General features: G+C 36.6%; 2 protein-coding genes across 2 annotated transcripts; both read right to left on the reverse strand.

Annotated features, from left to right (window-relative positions):
* Positions 1–1,303: 1,303 nt before the first annotated feature.
* On the reverse strand, positions 1,304–12,724 carry asmtl (acetylserotonin O-methyltransferase-like). The gene is made up of 15 exons (XM_028437029.1): positions 12,654–12,724; positions 11,484–11,592; positions 9,756–9,887; positions 9,621–9,668; positions 9,474–9,538; positions 8,129–8,193; positions 7,846–7,954; positions 6,046–6,334; positions 5,825–5,980; positions 4,786–4,948; positions 4,450–4,649; positions 4,235–4,367; positions 3,111–3,251; positions 2,836–2,958; positions 1,304–2,025 (listed from the first exon to the last, which is right to left on the reverse strand). The coding sequence occupies exons 2-15, from the start codon at positions 11,574–11,576 to the stop codon at positions 1,820–1,822; spliced, it is 1,923 nt and encodes a 640-aa protein (XP_028292830.1). The 5' UTR covers positions 11,577–11,592; positions 12,654–12,724; the 3' UTR covers positions 1,304–1,819.
* Positions 12,725–14,651: 1,927 nt separating this feature from the next.
* Positions 14,652–19,907, reverse strand: p2ry8 (P2Y receptor family member 8). The gene is made up of 3 exons (XM_028436550.1): positions 19,652–19,907; positions 17,863–18,185; positions 14,652–16,197 (listed from the first exon to the last, which is right to left on the reverse strand). The coding sequence occupies exons 1-3, from the start codon at positions 19,673–19,675 to the stop codon at positions 15,510–15,512; spliced, it is 1,035 nt and encodes a 344-aa protein (XP_028292351.1). The 5' UTR covers positions 19,676–19,907; the 3' UTR covers positions 14,652–15,509.
* Positions 19,908–20,879: the final 972 nt, after the last annotated feature.

Raw genomic sequence — 20,879 nt, forward strand, 5'->3', positions numbered from 1 at the left:
GCAATGGGCGCTCCATAAATCCCTATACATGGAAGTACTTCATCATGCTTTGATGGAACACATTCCCTGCTTTTTTTAATTATATGACACATATCTGTACATTCTACGACCGCAGCACCATTTAATCTCTTTAAAAGCATCTAATTAACAAATCAAATTGAACTTTTCTGTTTGAATAAATGCCCATTTTGGCAACCGACATGTGAGGAAAACTGCAGCTTTCTAGTGTCATTTTTGAACTCGAATCCACCCCTTTTCTGTGTCTTTTCCCATCCATGAGCAGTAAATGGAAATCAGTTAGATTTCAAAAAGAGCCTGAGCATGGACTGACAAGAAAATGACTGTGAATAACATGACCACCCTTATTACTGTTCTAGGAAAATATACTTAGAGAGGGGTCCAAAAACGAAGAGTAGTCCAGATACACTTTCAACGTCACATAGAATAAGAGTTATGCAAAGTGAGCAGCGATATTCCCACATTTCCCTCAGATTTTTGGCTCCCAACGTTTGCCTCTCAACTGAAATCCAAGAGGTATATGTCTGTAAGAAATTACAGAGCCAGATTCTTCTTAATCACCACCATCAAACCAAAAGGATCAGATCGCATTAATTTTCTGACCTTGGACGGTTTGAATTGTGATAGCTTGTCATTTATTGTTTATTGTTCTTTGCAACACACAAACCTCACTGCTGGTGGGAATCTACACAAAAGGGACCCTGTGTGCACATCTGTGCCCCTGGGAAACATCTGCAAGTCTTTAATGCCACCTTGAGGGGTTCCTCTGACGTAGCAAACATTTTAAAACATGTAATCCAAGTCTGGGGTAAAATAATATTCAGATTACATTTGGAGAACAGTCTCAGCATATGAGTGGAAATAAAATTGCGATTTAAAAAAAGTGGTTAAAGGTTTAAGTGGCATTAAAAGTAAAATTGTTTACATACTGTTAATAAACAATATAAAAGTGTTAGGAGGGGAAAAAGTATTTTAAAAATCAGTTACTAACTTAATTACTATAAAATAAGAAGTGAGAACATAAGGAGATCCAAAATATCCTTAGAAAGTTTATTAGTTGAGGCATAATGGATTGCATGTGGAGCTATTTCAAGCAACATCACTACCTAAACTTTAAAGTTTACATTTTTTTTTTTTTGCAAAAACAGGCACAGATCTGAGTTTGTTAAATATAAATTTACAATTTAGCACTTTTAGAAACAACAGGCAAATATTTGACCAACTCCTGCATTATCATAAAACGCCATTTCTGCCACAAATAAACCAAACGCACAATCTCAGCCAATTCATTTTAACGTTGATTTAATGTTGTTACATTTGTTTGTGGAACACAATAATATTGAACACACTGCAATCGCATTTATTAAACTGTGACATTCAATTTGATCATTTTCTAATGATTAAATTAAATTAATTACCTGCTTGATGAATTAATGTTATAGAAATTTGATACATTGTAGTCAAATTTTTCTAGAAATATAATAAGAGCTGAAGTTATGTCCATCACACATCTAAAAAGTAAACTCAGTGTTACCTGCCGTATGTATTTTAAAGCAGCATGTCTCACTTATTCTAATGGTTCTATTAGCATTATCATGGACCAGCTACAGAAACACAAATATTTTAATTAGGGAAATATTTTATCAATCAAATTTACACACAAAAACACTACAAATTTTTCTTTATGCTTCACAGTTACAGTTGATTAAGTAAAAAACAACAACTAAAACATTCCTGAGCTTAGTGTTTGATTATTTCCGACACAGAAAGTACCACTTCCTATACAGTGCGGATGAGTGTTTTACACTTTGATGCAAAGCATAGCATCCAGGAAGTTGTGTGTGTGTGTAACGTGTGCCGTGGAGAAGCCGAAGCTCTCCAGGAGTCGGCTGTACTCGCTAACGCTCCTTTGTTTCCCCTCGCTCATACTGAGGGCCTGCAGCAGCCCACGGCTCGGCCCGTGTCGATCCTCCTCCAGAAAGATCTCACTGAGCAGGAGTCCACAGCCTGGGACACACACACACACACACATTACATCGGGGTAAGGTAATACTCATTTTCTTACATTTTATAATTTTATAATCTTTTTTTATTACCTTTACAAAAATTAAAAACAGATAAATACTGTTTGATATTATATTTGAGTAATGTATGCAGATTTTTGTCTGAATATGAAAATATCACTGAGGATTTTGTGAAAAATTATACTGATGTCTATGATTTACATATTTAGCAATTTATCAAGTATGACAAAAAATGGTACTTTAAAAAATGTGTACTGCTCTAGACTGTTCCACCTTTACAGAAATTGCTTGGTTGGTTGTAAATAATGTCTATATTAGCGTATGTCCATGTCTGTATCTTTTATTGTCATTGTCTTAAATGTACGAAGACTACGGGATGGAAAGTAGCTCATGGCTAAATCTGGCACGTTTACACCAAGTATTGCACTGGTGTTCATTAATGTGCACTGTCCTCTCCAAATAAACAAATGACATAAAAAATAAAACAAATTTTAATCCAAACATCTCGTATAACACTTTGTCATTCAGCATTACATTTAATCACAAACAAACCACATCCAGAAATACACTGGACTGATTTAAACGAACAAAAAAATGAAAAAAATATTTTGATTACCGGTAATGTTTTTTAGATTTAAAATATGTAAATTAAGAAAAAAAAATGTAAAGAAAAAAAACATTGCAATAATAATAATAAAAAAATCTATTTAAATTAAAAAAAAAAAAAATAATACATTTAAATGTTTTCTCAAATGAAAAAAATGCTGATCCACATTTATCATCCAGTTTTTACCTGGTGTGCAAGCATCTGCTATTTTCCTTAGGAGAACACACACTTTCTCATTCGGCCAATCGTGAAGAATTCTGGCCAAAATGTAGAGGTCGGCCTTTGGCAACTCATCCTGAAAAAAGTCTCCTGAAATAAAATCAGTGAAGTTTGAAGTCAAAGTCGACATCTGTATCCCAATCCTCCCTACGTCATCCTCTAACTACACACGTCTGTAGTGATGACACTTGCATGGTTTCATCATTCACTGCTAAAAGAACAATATAGATGCGTTCACTGACCTGCTACAAATGAAACTCTGTCATCTGTGTGAACAGGATGGAAATAATCCCTCATCTCAATCACTGCTGGCAAGTCAAACACAGTGACGGCGAGGCCGGGGTGGGCTTTAGTAAACTCATGGGCCATAGCACCCGTGCAACCTAACAAAAATAAAACCACATGAATCAGATTAGGCCCACGTCTACAATATGTAGCAACGCATCTGAAGATTCCAAGCCATCTCCTGGTAGGTCAGGGGTTCTCAACCTTTTCAACCCACAAACCCCAAAATAAAGATGCCCAGAGACAGAGGACCACCTGAAGGTGGTTCATGAACTTTCAAGAACAGTCATGTGGAGACAGGGACATCTATAAGGGGGAATAAAGGGGGCAGCTTTTTGTGGCCCCTCCATGAAAATTATGGTCCATTGTTCTATGAATCTGTGATACCCACATTTATTTATTTATCTGAATAATATCCACTGTTATCCAGAAAGTTTATCATTTCTGGGTTATAGTATGTTGTCATCTTAAAGATGTAAATCCTTGTTTTAATCAGAAAAAAAAAAGTTGGTGAAATGGGATTTTAAAAACCACAGAAATTGGTTCAAAGTTGCAAATTAGAGTGGTAAAGTGTTAATATTGGCAGAAATGGGGTGGGTGGGGGATAATGTTATTTAAAAAGTAGCAACAATTAGTTTAAACTGGCAAATAATGGGCATGATAAATTGTGAATGTGATTAAATTGGCAAAATGAAGCTTGAAATATGGTGAAAAAAGTTAAATGTGACAATTAGGTGGAAAAGTGGTGGTTTAAAAATGCCAAAAATGTCTTGAAAGTGGAGAAATGTGCAGAAAAGGCATTGAAATTTGATAGATAAGTGGCAGAAATGGGAGTAATGTAGCAAAAATGCATTAAAAGGAGCAAAAATGTGGCAAGAAAAAGTGATGAAAAAAGGTTAAAATATGATGCGTTTGGTGGAGTTGCAGAAAAAGGGCAATAATAAACAAAAATGGGCTCAAATTGTTCACAAAATGTTCTGAGTTTCTTGAAGGCATCTGGCGACCCCTGCCAGTGTCTCACGACCCCAAATGGGGTCCTGACCCTAAAGTTGAGAACACCCAATCTAGGTCGTTTCCTTACCGCCAAGGTCACAGGCAGTTTTATAAGCAGAAAGGTCGAAGGCTGTTGCTATTGTTTTTCCCGTCACTTTTGCGATACTGTCCATAGCGTTCATGAATCTCCTTTTTACTTCTCGACTGTTGCTGCAGGTTTTCTTTGGCGAAAAAAGTAACAACATTAGAATTAATCCTCATTTCAATCATTTGCACCACAGGTGGAAGTGATGGATTTTTTACCTGTGACAGATCTTTATTCTTCTTGCTGAAGGCCTTCCCGTGCTGGGGCGTTCCCTCCAGCACAGCGCTCTCAAGATGAGAAAATAGAGGCCAGATTGTGTCGTTGCAGTGCTCGATGTATCCGAGCAGTGAAAAGGAAGCGTCCGACCGCAAAAGACGCTCAGCCAGTTCTGTGTTCTCGTACACAGCCCTTTGACATGCTGTAGTGGCAACGCCAACAACAAAACAACAATAACAAAAACAACATGTGAGCTTTTCTTTACGTTAGGCGTAGGAATACTAAGCCCTGAAGATGACCATCATGTATTGATCAAAAAAGCCATGTGACCAACTGACCTCCCTGTGCGCCTTTGAGCAGCCCTAGAGACGCACAGGCTTCCAGTAAACATTCAGTGCCTTTTACAGAGGCTTTGATCTGCTGGGCCACCTGTGCTGCAGCCAGCCCAGGGGTGCTGTGCAGCAGGTCAAACAATCCTAACTTAGATGCTGTAAACAACGCCTGGAACATTGGATGGAAAGACAGAAACGTTTTATGTGAATGGGGGAACAATCAGTGACTAAATATCTATGTAGGATGGATCTGCAATCGACCAATGATCCCTAAATTGGCCCAGAATTGAAGAAACTGATGTAAGTCAGGGTTCTCACCAGGAATTTTTCACAGCGTAGGGGGATTGCATCACGCGCACGCTGCCGGCGCAAGTATTGTAGAGGGATCCCGTGGAAAATTTTGAAATTTATATCTATCTGAAACACTATTTCGTGCATTTTGAGAGCCAAATTTTGTCAAGTAAAGCTAAAGTTTTTTTTTTTGTTTTTTTTTTTTAAATCTTTGTTACAACTTTACTTTAAAACTAAAAGTTATTTTGAAATTAGTGAAGGGTCAATATAAATGGAGCTAGAGAGTAACTCAAGCTTGGTATAGGTCCTCCACTAATAAATACTCAGAGACACTGTGGAGAAAATACATTTCACACATTTTATTCAAAAGACTGATTCCAAGACGCTTTGAAACTCCTGTGCTCGGCCCACCTAGTTGTTGGCCATTGAGCACCATAAGAGTCACGTACGTGTCCAAGTGTGCAACAATTATTACACCGGTACTAATTAAAAAAAAACAAAAACAAAAGAAAAGTCCCCCTACACTGATTGAAACACATCGTAGGGGCCAACATCACAGCGTAGGGGATGAAAATCACAGTGTTGGGGGCCCTGATACTGGCGAGAACCCTGATTGTTGTGTTTCAGTTCCCCTTTAGACTTGTTGAAAGTCTAAAGGGAAAGTCATCAGAAATAATGATTTTCTCTAAATAGAATCAAAAGGATTCAACAATTAAATTGTGTCATTGTCATTGTGTTATTGTAAGTGAGTTACCTTAGAGGCTTTGAATCCATCCAACAGCTCCATAATGCGTTCAATCTCTTCTTTTGTAGGTTCACATTCTCCCTCTTCGGTCCCATTGTGTTCTTCATTGTTACCTACAGTCAACGAACTTTTGCTCACTTCAGTTTCGCTGCTTTTTCTTTGAACCTAAAAGAGAAATATCTTGTGAAAATCCTAAAAGGAATTATTTACTCTTATTTTACTACTTTAACCTTATGTGCAGGGCTGTCTGAGGGGCTGCTCTGGATAGGGTGATCGGCTGAAGAGCTGCAGCTTGTCGGAGCTGCTGAGTCATTGAGGGAGTGAGTGGAATCAGTGCCGTTACGGTTCAGGTCACACTCGTCTTTCTGCACTGAGGAGGAGGTAGACTGGTTGTAAATGAGGTCCAGTTGTTTGCAGAAGTGGTTGAGGGGGAAACCGACAACATTGAGAAAGTCTCCGTGGACGTATTCCACCAGCATTCCTCCTAGAGCCTGAATGCCATAGCCACCTGCCTTGTCCCTGAGACACAGACATACATACACTGGATATTAGGGCTGGGCGATACAGACCAAAACTCATATCTTGATATTTTTTCTCAAAATGGCGATGTACAAGATAAATCTCGATAACTCAAATTAAGTCTTACCAGAAAGACAATTCTGACATAAATTTGCTGACACAATATGCCAAACAAGCTTAGGGTGTAAGCATGTACATTCTAGAACAGTCACGTGGAGACAGGGCCATCGATGGGGGCATAAAGGGAAGAGCTTGGGGGGTCCATGATGGTCCATATTTCTAAGAATCTGTGATAAACCCATAATTAATGATCTGAATAATATCCACTGTTATCCAGGAAGTTTATTATTATTTGCACCGCAGTATATAATCATCTATCTTAAAGATGTAAATCCTTGTTTTAATCAGAAATAAAATGGGTTCAAAGTGACCAAAAATGGTGGAAAAGGTGGTGAAATAGGATTTTAATAACCACAGAAATTGGTTCAAAGTTGCAAATTAGAGTGGCCAAAAACAGAAAAGTGGTAAAAAAAAAAAAGGTTAAAAGTGTCAATATTGGAACAATTAGTTTAAACTGGCAAATAATGAGCATGACAAATCGTGAATATGGTTAATTTGGCAAAAAGAAGCTTGAAATGTGGTGAAAAGAGGTTAAAAGTGACAATAATAGCTCAACATATGTGACATTAAGAGGAAAAGTAGTGGAAAGGGTTTATAAGTGTCGAAAATGTCTTAAAAGTAGAAAAGATGTGCAGAAAAGGAATGGGAATTTGATGAACTGTCAAAAATGGGAGTAATGTAGCAAAAATGCATTAAAAGGAGCAAAAATGGCAAGAAAAGGTGATGAAAATAGGTTAAAATATGGCACGTTAGGTGTAGTGGCAGAAAAAGAGTAAAAGTAAGCAAAAATGGGCTATAATTGTTAAAAATGATATTCTTAGTTTCGTAAAGGCATCTGGCAACCCCCTCCCAGTGTCTCCTGACCCCAAGGTTGAGAACCCCTGCTATATGGGACAGCATGAATGAGTGAGTTCTGTAGTGTGGGTGTTTAGGGGAAGGTCTGGGTTAGGACACAATTAGAAACAAGCATTTTGATACTAAATAAGCTATAAAACACACATACTGTATATTGAAATAGTCGACAATGTCATTTTCTATATCGCCAAATTACAAAACTTAATATATGTTGAATCTCGATATATCTCAGAGCCCTACGGAATATACATGGCTCAACACATTCTAAATAACTCTATTGATTCCTAAACATTGAAATGCAGCTAAACTCAAACACTCTCACTGACCTTTGTTCACATTTTTGACTTGGAGGTAAAATGTCAAGTGACTCAAGATAAACAAAGTAGACCTTCAGGCATCAAAGTCCAAAAAGCAACAAGTGCATCAAGCTCAGCAGCAGGAAAATGACCTCCACTGGTCAAATGTTTAATAGGGTTACTAAACCAGGAGCGATCAATAGCTGCTGCATAGATTAAAGTTCAGGAGTTCATACTCACATGGGTTCACCACTGTTGATGTACTCCCACAGCAGATCCTCTGAGAGATCAGCAAACTTCACCTTTGTTTCTTCATAGAAGTCGATCAATTGGTAATCGACCTCCTCATCTGTGAGCAGCACAGTGCAGGAATGTGCTCACAAAGGGAAATACTTGGGTTGTCAACATTAAGTGCCAAAATGGGCAAAAGTTTTATATGAAGTTTCTCTGTAAATATCTTTGTTGCAAAAGAAAGCTTGGTCATAGGTTACATATATTCAACTCCCAGGAAGTCGTTACTTACGTTCTTCTTCATGGCACAGCATGATGGCAACACCAGTGAACACACTGTGCTCCTTACCACTCAGACTGAAAACCAGAGAGAAAACAAATATTGGTCATTTATCTCATTCAAGACATTAAAACGGATTGAAAAAAGAAAAAGATGAAAGAAAAGAAGCAGAAAGAAATACAACTCATCACATCTGCCCCCTCCATAAATTAATAAATGGCATGAAACAAAGGCAAAGTGCAACGCTGTCATTGTCACATCTCATTTAAAACCACAATACAGTTACAATTCTGTCTCATATTTCTTCAGCATAATACATTTCAAATTCTTCTTAAACATATTAAGTGATCTTTATAATTTGATGTCATTTAGTTTGTTCCATAGTCTGACCCCCTGAACCGAAATGCAACTTTCTTTGTCACTGTTCTTAATTTTTCTCTATTCCTCACAAGTTACAATCGCTTTCTCTCTCTTTTTTTTTATGATACACTTTTATTCATGTGTGGTTAGTGATTATAGTCGAATTTGTAGTTTACAGTTTTATGCAATATTATGCACATATCCCCACCCCCGCCGACAATTTTTATCTCACAAGTCCATTTCTCTTGTGCATATTGATACATATATACAAATGAGTTTACTACACATAGAAATGAATCCCTTAAACAATAAATAATACATAATCGCAAAATTAATAAATAAAAAAAACTTTAAAAAAAAATCTTGTCCAGATTCCCCCAAAATATATAATTACACAATAACAATATGTTGTACAGTAATAAGCACAGTATAAAGCAGGTGCTGATTTCCTCCGTCAGACATCCACAGAAATAGCAATATATACATAATAGCTATGTACAGTACAGAGTAGTTAGCAAGATACATACGATTACGTTACTTTCTCTCTTAATCATTCTCTTTTTTGCATATTAGTGGGTAAGATTTTTAAATGAGCTTTGCACATGGTTTTTAAAATGTTGTATTCTACCAAATTATGAAACTTTAATATGTTTTGCTGTATAAACATTGGGTTTGTATGTTTTCTGTATCCACTTCCAATAATAATTCTCAGCGCACATTTCTGTAAAAGAAAAAGTGGATTTGTGTATGATTTACAGACACTGCCCCACAGTTCAATACAAGAAGTCAGATATGGAACAATCAGTGAGTTATACAATATATAAATAAGGCTTTTTGATTCAGTTACTGCTTTACCTTGTGGAAAATAGTCATAATTTGGGATATTTATCCATGTGATTTCTATGACAACTTGTCATCTATCATAATACCCAAAAACTTAATCTCATAGATAATTAGTCTAAAGTAAAAACTGTGAATCCACAGAAATTGTACAAACCTCGATAGCATCCTATAGGCATCATTTTTATCTTTGGGCTTCTCTAGAATCATGCCATCAACAGTCTGCGGGAACAAAAACAACCAGATTTGATGACAAAATATGAGGAATGCACTAAATTACAAACACTTTTTTTTACAAACTTACCACAATTGTGTCAGCTCCGATTACAATATCAGGAGTTTTCTTGTGTTTCTATAGATGGAAGACATGAAACAGGCTTTGTCGTCACCCGACTGAGGGATTGATTGAAACTGTCCAACAAATAGTATCTTTACTCACAAAGGGCATCCTCCTGGCCACCTCCAAGGCCTTCTGCCTGGCATTCTCCACAGCATAATCGTAAGGTGTACAAAAAAGTCCTTTATCAAGGGTTTCTTTAAACCAGGAGGGTACAACCTCGAAGCGAAGACCCTGATAGAAAGAAAATCACACACACAGCTTTGGAAACCGATACTTGTCTTCAATCAATTCAACTTTATCCCTCTAATAAATCACGGAAGTTCTGCGTGTGTGCGTGCGTGTTTGTGGAGCAAATTTCTCCTCGACGCGGTGTCTGTTCAACCTGAAACTTTTTTGACTGCTTGCACATACGTTGAGTGTGTGCATGCATTATTATGGACTTATTTGGTGTTGGTATTATAAACATTAATTTTAATTCTATTTCGCCTGGATGGCACATTTATGTTGACCCAGAAATGAAACCTATTCAGCTTTTGACCACAGTGTGAGGGGGGCGCGAGCGCACCAATCTGTTCATTTACAACCTCTAATAATCAGTAGAAGAAGACCCTCCTCCAGTCCACAAAAGAAAGTCAATACTAAAAAAGTTTTTGTACTGCTAAAAGTTATTTAAGTGTGTTGCAAAACGCTATATTTCATGTTGTTTTGAGATTACGGCTCCCAATTTCGATCGCGTCGTGAAATGAGTAAAAAAAACAACAAACACATTTATCATGCGCATGTCCCTTAGAATTAAACCAGGGAAATTGCACACACTATTTTATTTTGCACCTGCAAATATACCCCTTTATAACACTACAAAGTACAGAATATGTACACCTTTTTGTACATCCATCCTTCAAACACATACTCATGCTAGTTGATATAACACTAATTTCAACAATAGTCATCTCAAACAGAAACAATCTAAGATGATATTAATGCAAATACAAAAAAAACACTATTTTCCCCCAAAGTAGGTCTGGCCGATTTTGTCTGAAAAAAAAATCTTACATTTTTTTATGAAAAATTCAAGTTTTGATTTTCAATTTTATTTTATTTTTTTCAATGCACTTAAAAATGACTGCAGACATCAGATATACTGTATTGTCAAAAATGCAACTTTATTGCTGTGATTGTCCTCAAGAGTTAAAATGCTTATAACAATCCCAAAATAAAAAGTAAATGAGGCTCTGTCATTCAACAATTGCAAGCTTTAACCCAAGTTTAACCAAAAGTTCAACAGTGCCTTCACAGTAGCTTAAATTGACTACATATTTTATAACATTACAATAAAAAATTTAAAAATAAACTCTTCCCTTAGCATCTCAGCATAGTGTGAATAAAAAATTAAACATGCCTGCGGCACACATATAGCCAACTCAAAGGGTAAACGCATGTAAACAAAGAGGGGGCTGGCTCACATCGCGCTACGGTAACCCACAAGGACTAAATGCAAAAAAGTCCGAAAAGACTGTGGTGGGAAAAAAATAAATAAAATTTAAAAAAAAAAAAATTCAAACTCAAATTTGCAAAACTAAAATGGTTTTATCAACAAATTTGATAAATTGATTAGATCAATTTTTTTTTTTTACCCAGCCCGACCCCAGAGATGGTAAAATCTTGTGATATCAGAATACACTGAGCAAGGAATTGATTAAATGGCATCAACAAAGCTGATCAAGTTTAATGTTTGTTCCAATTTTATATTAAAAAAAAAAAACACACACACACACAAAGTGATTTAACTATATGAATAATAATGCTGCAGTTAATCAGTGAACGTACCGCATTGCGTAGTATCTCCACTCGTCTAGGGGACGCACTGGCCAGCACCACCAGTTTACCAGTGAGCTTGGAAATGACTGGGTTCAGCACCATGTTGGTCTTGGCCTTTCTGAGGGTGAACAAAGTTAAACATTATGGATGTGGCCTCATTTATCTCACAGCAAGTTATGGGTTCACAGGTGACTGCTGAAGTTCACAGACAAAAATCCCACTCTGGGTGTATATTGCTTTTATTCTTTACAATAGTTATGGGATTTGAAGTGAAATTAATTATTAACTGGTAAGAAAAAAAGATATTTTTTTACTAGCGAATGACTGTTTTCTTTCTTTTTTTTTTTTTAAAGGCCACCTTGTTCAATTTGTTAAATAAAAACTGACTTTCACAAATGTTCCATTAAGTCAAGTAAGAGTTTCTGCTTAAGTCTGACTAATAAATAATTTATCATTATTTTATTTGTGTGATCCCACCTATACACGTTGATGGTTATAATTATAGTACTTTTGGTGTTCAGTTCACTTTATTTGTTTCAATCTAACAAAAATCTTCAAACATAATGAACAATAATAAAGTCAAAAATATCTAAAATGACTGAAACAAAAAAATGCTTATATGCCCAACATAAATCATTACATTCAAGTTCATGTATTACATATATAATTTAACAAAAATACACTTTATACCCTAACAAACTTTACATAGCTTTCTAATAATATATTTAGACTTTTTCTTTTTGAAAATAAATACTGTGTCACTCATTTTTATTTCTTTTAACATTATTCCACAAGTTAACCCCTTAGAAAAGACAAACATCTTCGTTTTAGTTCAAATCTTGCCTTTGGTACAACAAACTTGATAGTTTCTCAAACATGCGAGCAAAAATACTAGTTTCTGCACACAAAAAACATACCTAAAGTGTTAACATAATAAAAATTATTATAGAAAAACCACACCATGCATTAACATTTATTCTGCTAATACTCCATCGTGCTGGAGTTAACTATTAGCAAACACAAGGTATGACGCTACGGTTGTATTAACAAAATAAGAGCCACAGCGGAACATTTCACTCGCATATAGTGCACACAAAAACACGCAAGTCACGTATTTTAAATACAGAAGTCAAATATAAATGATTTTTTTCGCGACAGATGACAAACTGTGAATCTCACCGTCACCACAACCAGTCCCGGAAACTGACAGCTCGAGCCATCCGCTGAACGTACGTATTACGTCACTGCGCGTACGTGATGACGCATTGGACGGAAATTAACGCCGATACCGACCAAGTTTTAGACGGATTTTTATATTTAATATCATATTTCAAATCTATGCATTTGATATTCCAAAGTTCTCAAATGTGTATTTTGCAGCTTTTCTCAACTCGTTTTGTCATGATTTAATGAAGTACAAAAAGAGACACGTTGGCTTTTCTTCAACCCACACCTAAAATGAACTTTACTTAACAGACATATATCTATGTTATATAATAGAAAAACTACGGCGGCTGAGAGGTGCAAAACACGTTAACAACCCCAACAAAATTACAAATTGCTTATGCAAAAGGTCAAAACTAATTAACAAATATGGAAACACTTTTACATTGCATGTGCCTTTGTCAATCCATCTCAACATTTGTAAAAAAATTAAATTAAATAATTAAAAAAAATAATAATAATTTGTACATTTGTTTTCAAAATTGTAAATTTGTTGTGGCATTTGAAAAAGTGTTGCAATAATTTGTAAACGTGTTGCGGCCGTTTGTAAAAGTGTTTTTTTGCGCTGTTCTCAGCCACTGTAAAACACAGACTGATAAAAAGAAAGCAAATGATTGCAAGAAAGAAAAAAAAAAGAAATTTGATAGCGAAAAGTTGAAATTTGTGGGGTAAAAAAACCAAAAAAAAACATGCATTTTATTTACATTTTTAAAAAACACATCAAAATTGTACACATTCTTTAAAAAAAATTAAAAAACACATAATATATACATATAGCTTTCCATTTTATCTAAAACATTTTCACAGTCCTGTACCCCTTCAGACATTTAACTTGAAGCAATGTACCCTCTATTCTTGCACATTAACATAAAAAAACTTAAAATGAATGTTTTTTTTTTTCTCAAATCCTGCCCTGTGCTCCTTTAAAAAAACACAATAATGTAATGTCAGATACACTGTAGCCCTACAATAAAATGTATCTCAGAATTTTACCAATCCTGTAGATATAATACATCCAAAAAAAAAAAAAAAAAGACTAATAACATTATTTGGAATTATCACTCAATTTAACTAGCCTACTGGCATTTCAATGATAAACACATTTTTTTTTTTCCATCACCCTGAAACTGTGAAATACAATTGCAATGTTTGGCTGAATTTGTGACGGTCTTAAATCTGTCTCCACGCAATGTTTTGTTCTGTATTTTGTTTTCATGTTCGTCAAAGCTTGAAATTAACTTTCACACAAGTACGTGATAGAAAAAGGCACCAAAGCACATTTTGATAATGTCAAGCCACGTAGCTCTCGTCATATTTGGGTAGTGTTACAAAGGCCAATGTATAATTTGTGGTAATGCATGGAGATTTCTGACTGGTGTTATTTGTATTCTAGTTTCCAATGTTGTCACACTGTTTTTAATTTTAATTCACGTACCCACGTGACAATTTGTGTACTCCTGGGGGCAGAGCTTAATTCATATTTTGAAAGGCACTTACAGTATATTTGATTGAATCCAGCACCTCATTTCTCTTTTTTTTCAGCACCTAATTTGCTTTTAGGTGTTTTGATTACAAGTATTATATTTGGACAGCTGTGTCCTTTATTGAGTTGGAATCACTGAAAATGTCATTGTATACACACAAAATTGAATGTAAATGGTAAAATGGTAAATGGACTTGATTTTATATAGCGCTTTAACCCCACACTGAAGCAGTCTCAAAGCGCTTTACATATCAGCTCATTCACCCAATCACTCTCACATTCACACACCAGTGGGACAGGACTGCCATGCAAGGCGCTAGTCGACCACTGGGAGCAACTTAGGGTTCAGTGTCTTGCCCAAGGACACTTCGACACATAGTCAGGTACTGGGATCGAAGCCCCAACCTCTCGATCAGAAGACAACCCACTACCACCTGAGCCACGGTCGCCCAAAACTGAAGAGCGCACAGAGGGCTGCTGCATCGAGAGGGCTGATCACTTCTTCTCCGGACTAATCATTGACAGCACCGCTTTTACGGTTTAAATAATCATCTTTAGGAGTTACTAAAGGATGAGTTCACTCAGAATTTATGGCTTATTCAAGGAGTTTATCGCTTGATTTTTGCCCCGATAAAGTTGAGGAAGTGTAGTACAGTCTTCTGCTGCAGCCGTCTCACTGGAGCGGGAGGGAGGGGCTGCTGTCTCGGCTTTGCAGACAGTGACGGCTAGGGGAGTTGTCGCTTGAAGTCGCTTGAAAAGTTCAAAATTCTTCAACTATCAAATCACGCAAGTCGCGTCGCTTGAGGTTGCGTCATTTACATTGATTTTGAATGTAATCTAGTTGCTTCAGTCGCGTACGGTGTGAAAGCACCTTTATGGGTGTTAAAAGTTTGTAAATATTTTGTAAATGTGTTCTGAAAGTCTGGTGTGGCTGCGTTGATTTTTTTTTGGCGTTGAAACATGGCAGATTTTGACAGCTATCACTCAGAGGGAGACGGATGAGCTCCGTAACGGGTGATTGTCCACGCTTCCTTAATGCTGATTCATTGTTCTTTAATTAACATTTAGGTTAATTAGTTGTTTGTGTTCACGTGGTAGTATTGGTCCATTTACAAATTAAGCACTGCCTGGGGGAACCCGTACCTTACTTTGGGAACCTAGGATCTACAGTACATGCTCTTTCTTCTCTAGCTTGGTTTTTTTTCTAAAATGAAACTTAGCCTCCAGTACAAGATGTTAAAATTGGGACTCACTCAGAGCTGCTTTTACCTTTTTAGAGGTGGTCAAAAACAATAATTAAGTGCTGTCTGTGTGTTGAGTTTCCAATGCTAAGTTAGTGGAGTTTGTTCCAGCTTTACTGAGTCTCCACTGCTCAGGCTGTGCAGATTTATTATTTCTTTTAACTTGTGTCTAAAATCTCTGGAGGCAAAATAGTAAATAAATGGGTCGAGGCAGCTATTCAGGCAGCTTAAGCAGAGAGACAGTTTGTAGGCCATGTACAGAGACTTCCCGTAGAAGAGTCTCAACACAGAATGAGTCAACAGGAGGATGTTATTTGGAGCAAAGCAGAGAGTGAAGACCAAAAGCACTATGAGGGCAAGGGATATCGCCCGTTTTTTCTGAGCAGTCTTGGAGTCACGCGTCAGCTTGCGTATGACACCGACGTAGCAAAACGTTGTGACACAGAAAGGGAGGAGGAAGAGCACCAACACCGTGGTGATGAGGAAAGCTGCCCATGCTGTCAGAGAGGGGAGCATGTCTTTTTTCAGTATGTCGAAACATGTGGTAATGCCCAGTTCAGGAACGTCAAATGTCAGATCTGTGGTCATGAGTGGGTAGAGCACACTCAGTACCAACGCCCACATTAGAAAGCAGCAGATGACGGTGATGGACCTCCTCTCCCTGATCTGTCTGAACAGCATCGGTCTCACGATGCCCAGGTAGCGCTCAATACTGATGGCCATCATTGTTAGGATGGAACAGTACATATTGGTGTAGAATACCAGTGTCAAGAACCTGTAAAGAAAAGAAAAAAACATGATAATGACAAGTGTTACTAATAGTAATAATTTATTTATTACATGTATCAATCATTGCCTAGTCAGACAGGCGAAACACAAGAATCAATTCTGAGTCCTCTATTGATGACCATTTTCAATGGTCTGCAGGAGTGGACTGGGACAAAAATTCAGCCCTGGCATTTTGTGTCCAGACCAGCCCACTACATTATCAGTGACACCACATAGAAGCCATTATTAAGACAGTGATACTTAACATGTGACTTTTTTATGTCCTAATTTTGATTATTATTCCCCCAGAAAACCTCAAAAGGGGGAAACTTTTTAACCCCTTTTTACCCATTTTCTTTGGCCATTTTGCAACTTTCTTTGTCCCATTTTTACCGCTTTTCAAAAACACTTTTCAAATATGTGCCTAAGGTCATCCCTTCAGCTCATAGCTCCATGATTTTTGAGCTAATGAGTTTTTGCCCTCCTCCTTTTGCATCTGAGGAGCAAAGGAGGTTACACTCCATGTGTCCCGTACGTGCTCTATGTGTGTGCGTTTATGTGATCAGCTGGTTGTGTGCTTTGCTAATCCAGCTAAGGGTAAAGCCCTGTCTAAACAGTGGGCTTCTCACTGGATTGTGGAGGCTATCTCCCTGGCCTACAACAGCAGGGGTCTTCAGTTACCTCAGGGTGTGAGAGCACATTCGACCAGGGGCGTATGTACATCGTGGGCTTTGTTTAGGGGGGCATCTTTTAGTGACATCTGTCGTGCTGCCAGTTGGTCATCACCACACACTTTTGTTCGGTTTTACCGTCTGGATGTTACGGCCCCTTCGGTGGCCCATTCGGTTGTGGGTCTAACATGCACTAGAGGTGCTGGAGGTTGGTTTCCGGTTCATAGCTGCTCTGCATGGCGTGTATACATGTCCCATACTATATGTGTTGTAACGAGTGAATCGACTGAAAGGGAATAGAAGTTATAGACATAACATTTCGTTTTCTGACCCAAATGTAACGTGTTTTAATACTAATAGTTATCTTTTTTAGTTCAGTCAAATTTAAGTTGACAGAATCTATAGATTGCGTGTCAAACTCAAGGCCCGGGGGCCAAATCTGGCCCTTTAGAGCTTCCAATTTGGTTCGGAAGATAAAGTGAAAATGACAGAAAAAAATAATCATTGTGTAAAAATACCAAGTCATTCTGATTTTTCCAAATACATAAATCCAATATATATCCACAATATTTGCCAGGGAGCACAGTTTTCCCACGCTTTTATCACATGACGACAGTCATTTTTAATTGTAAATTGTTTATCTTTTCCAAAATACTGCCATTTTATATAAAAATGTTACGCAATTTTTTCCCAAATTGAATAAAAAATGGAGACAAACTCAAGGAAATATAAAGATTGGATATTGTCGGTAACTTCTATTACTTTACATGTATTTATAGCAGGTCAGAATATTGTTTAAATGTTCCTCCAGTCTTTATTTGTTGACAAAAATATGATTAAAATATGATTATATTCAGTCACACAGTCACTTCAGACATTCTGCCTTCGCTCGCATTTAGTTTTAGTCTCTTTTGTTAATCAGGGAACGTGATATATGAGACAAAGTAGAATAAAACAATAACTGATGAAATCAACATAGTTCAGAAAATCCCTCATCATACCTGCACATATTTGGCCCCTGATTCCAGTGATAGCCCTGGAGCTGGTAGGAGATCTGAAAAGGTAGGGCAACGCCTACAGACAAGTCAGTGAAGGTGAGGTTAACCATGAAGATGATGGAAGGAGTCTTTGGGGACGTGCGGAAGAGGAGGAGCCACATGGACAGGCCGTTTCCAGCCAGGTTAATTGCAGTAATAAGGACGTAAATGACAGAAATGGCCACGCTAAGACTTTTATTCTGAAGGAGGGACAGGGTTGCGTCGTCGAGCTTCACCACGCTGTAGTTCACTGCTGTGATGTTTCCATAGGGATGATCACCCATCACCTGTGTAACGTATAACAACAAACCATCAAGGGGCACGGTTAGAAAACAGAAGATATGATAACACTGGGAATTGCCAAACCTTAAAAAAAAAAAAAAAAAAAAAGTATTTAGTTATCAAAAAGGTCAAGTGTATTTTTTTAAATTTACATAATTGAAATATTAGTTCATTTTCAAGAGTTTTGACCAAAAATTATCCAATATAACATAATAGTGAATACATTTCCAATCTGACAATTTTTGTTCGTGGTGACACATACTGTAGTTGTGTTTGCAGGTGTTTTGATCTTTTGAAACAGATTAAAGATGTGTTACAGAGTCTAGTTTGCACAAGATGTGGGTGATAAAAGGCAATCACACAGGAAGAGATTTGTACTCGAGATGTGAGGAAGAGGAAACTGTTGCTGTGGGTGCCTCTTCCTCTTATTCATCTTTATTTCAATTTAGAAATCCTCAATTAAATATGTTGTAAATGTCATTTTAATTCTAAATTGGTTGTAATAATAATTAAAAAAAAAAAAAAAGAAACAAAGCTTTTGGAGAGTTATTTAGACAAACTATGGCAAGCCCTTTTAACATTTAATAAGTCTGGCGGACATGTAGCAATTTAGTTTTCATCAGTGGAAATTACATTTGAACATGTTCAAATGTAATTTTGACATGTTGAAATGTTAATTCAAGATATCTGTAAAGCCATTTTCACACGTAACAAATATATTTCAACATGTCAAAATGTAATTTCGACATGTAGAAACTGAATTACACATATCTGCAATTAGATTTTTACATGTAACAATTGAATTGCAGATATCTTATTAAATGTTAAAAGGGCTTGCCATAGACAAACTAGATTTGTACACAACTGAACCGAAATTTGATTTACAAAATTAAGAATTTCAACTCATCAATGGAATTTAGCCGTCAGAGATTATGATGAATTTAAGTGTTCACTTAAAAGTGTAGAATTAAAATACATGATCGTAATAGCACGTCCTCTAGTCTTTTAGATTTGAGGAATCGAGAAACTTTCCCTGAAAGTTCATGCACTTGGTTATGGTGTACACTGGGTTGACCACAAACCAAACACACATACACTGATTTATGCAATGGCATGTATGTTGAAATCAATAAAGTGTAGAACTACAGTAACACAAAACTCATTATTTCACAGTTTGAACTTTTCTCCTTGCATTGCTTCAACAGAGGTCAGTTCTATCACTGAAATGTGCTTCATACCCAGTTTTCCATAAATGTAGCTCTATAAGGTGAAATTGTCGACTTTCTTTGTTGTATTAAAGTTAATTAAACAGTCTTATTTTGAATTTAATTTCTTTTAAAGTTTACATTTTCAATTTAAAATCAAACCGAGAAAAACAATCAAAACATTTCTGTAAATTTACAAAATAAAACGTCATATTCAAGCATGAATATTACTTGATCGTAAAAACAGAATGTTGTTGAGGACTCACGTTTGTCGACACAGATGCAGACATGACTGCCGTCGCAGGGAGGTTAAGGAGTGGCAGTTTGAGATGGAGGTACAGATATTATTGTTGAGTAAAACTTGACAGGAAACGATTGGCACAGTTTTAGAGGGAGGAAATGGATCATGTGACCATTTTCATCCCACAAACAGACGGTTGTAACTGCCACGAGTTCTAGCTTCAGTCCTCGAAATGACTCTTTGGATGCAGGCGTACTATATCTGAGGCTCCACAAAAACATAACGACACATATGAAAAGGGCATATGGAATATTTGTATAAGTGTTTCTCCGATACTACTACGCACATCGAAAGTTTGCAGTGAAACTTTGGTGGTTTTCGATGTTCCATAAGGTGTTACTTCCGCTCTGTTACTATACAAGTTATAGAAACAGAAATTATGAGGTTTATGAAAATGTCACACAGCTGTCGTGTTAAGTAACAAACTGTGGCATTTAAAGGCATCGTTTCTCAAAATGTACCTTTAAAAAAAAAGAAACACACATACATCCATCAGCTATGATGTATGAGATTTAAATACACCGCTCACGAGATTTGCAGCGTGTGTGTGTGTTCACGAAGCTGGTGATTTCCTGTTGATAATGAAAGTTCTGCTTTATCTAACAGACATTCTGTAGGCTCTGCTGGTGCTGAGGAGGCCTGGACTGGGATGTGGCTTTTTAACACTGCCACATCTGTTACTCCTAATAATGGCAAACATTAAATATGCGAGACACAATATTCACATAAGCGCAAAGTGTAGACCTTATTCATCAATAAATCAAAGATCATGAGCTGAAAAAAGGTTTAAATTCCCACCGTAAACACTACATTTTCAAGACAGGTGCATGTTTTTTTAAAGTTCATCAATGTTTGGACCTTAAAAAAATGTAATTTCATGTTGAAATAGAGCACTTTTTGCTGTTGTTGTGGTCAAAATAATCTCATGTTTTAAAAGTGTTTAAAAGTGTACTTACACTGGAAGGTTTTTATTACGTGCACTTTTTACTATTTGCACTGAAACAATGGTTAAATTAATAAAAATGAATGTCTGAATTGTTTTGGGAGTTTAGAACAATGTTTAAGTTGACTATATTAACAAAATATATAATTATCATTATTTTGGATAAAAATGAGTTACACCAAAAATTTCATAAAATTGAGTTGGACTAATTGTAAAACAACTTGTTTGAGTTGTGGGTACATATATATAT

The sequence above is a fragment of the Gouania willdenowi genome, chromosome 21 (assembly GCF_900634775.1).
Source record: "Gouania willdenowi chromosome 21, fGouWil2.1, whole genome shotgun sequence".
NCBI classification, from domain to species: domain Eukaryota; kingdom Metazoa; phylum Chordata; class Actinopteri; order Blenniiformes; family Gobiesocidae; genus Gouania; species Gouania willdenowi.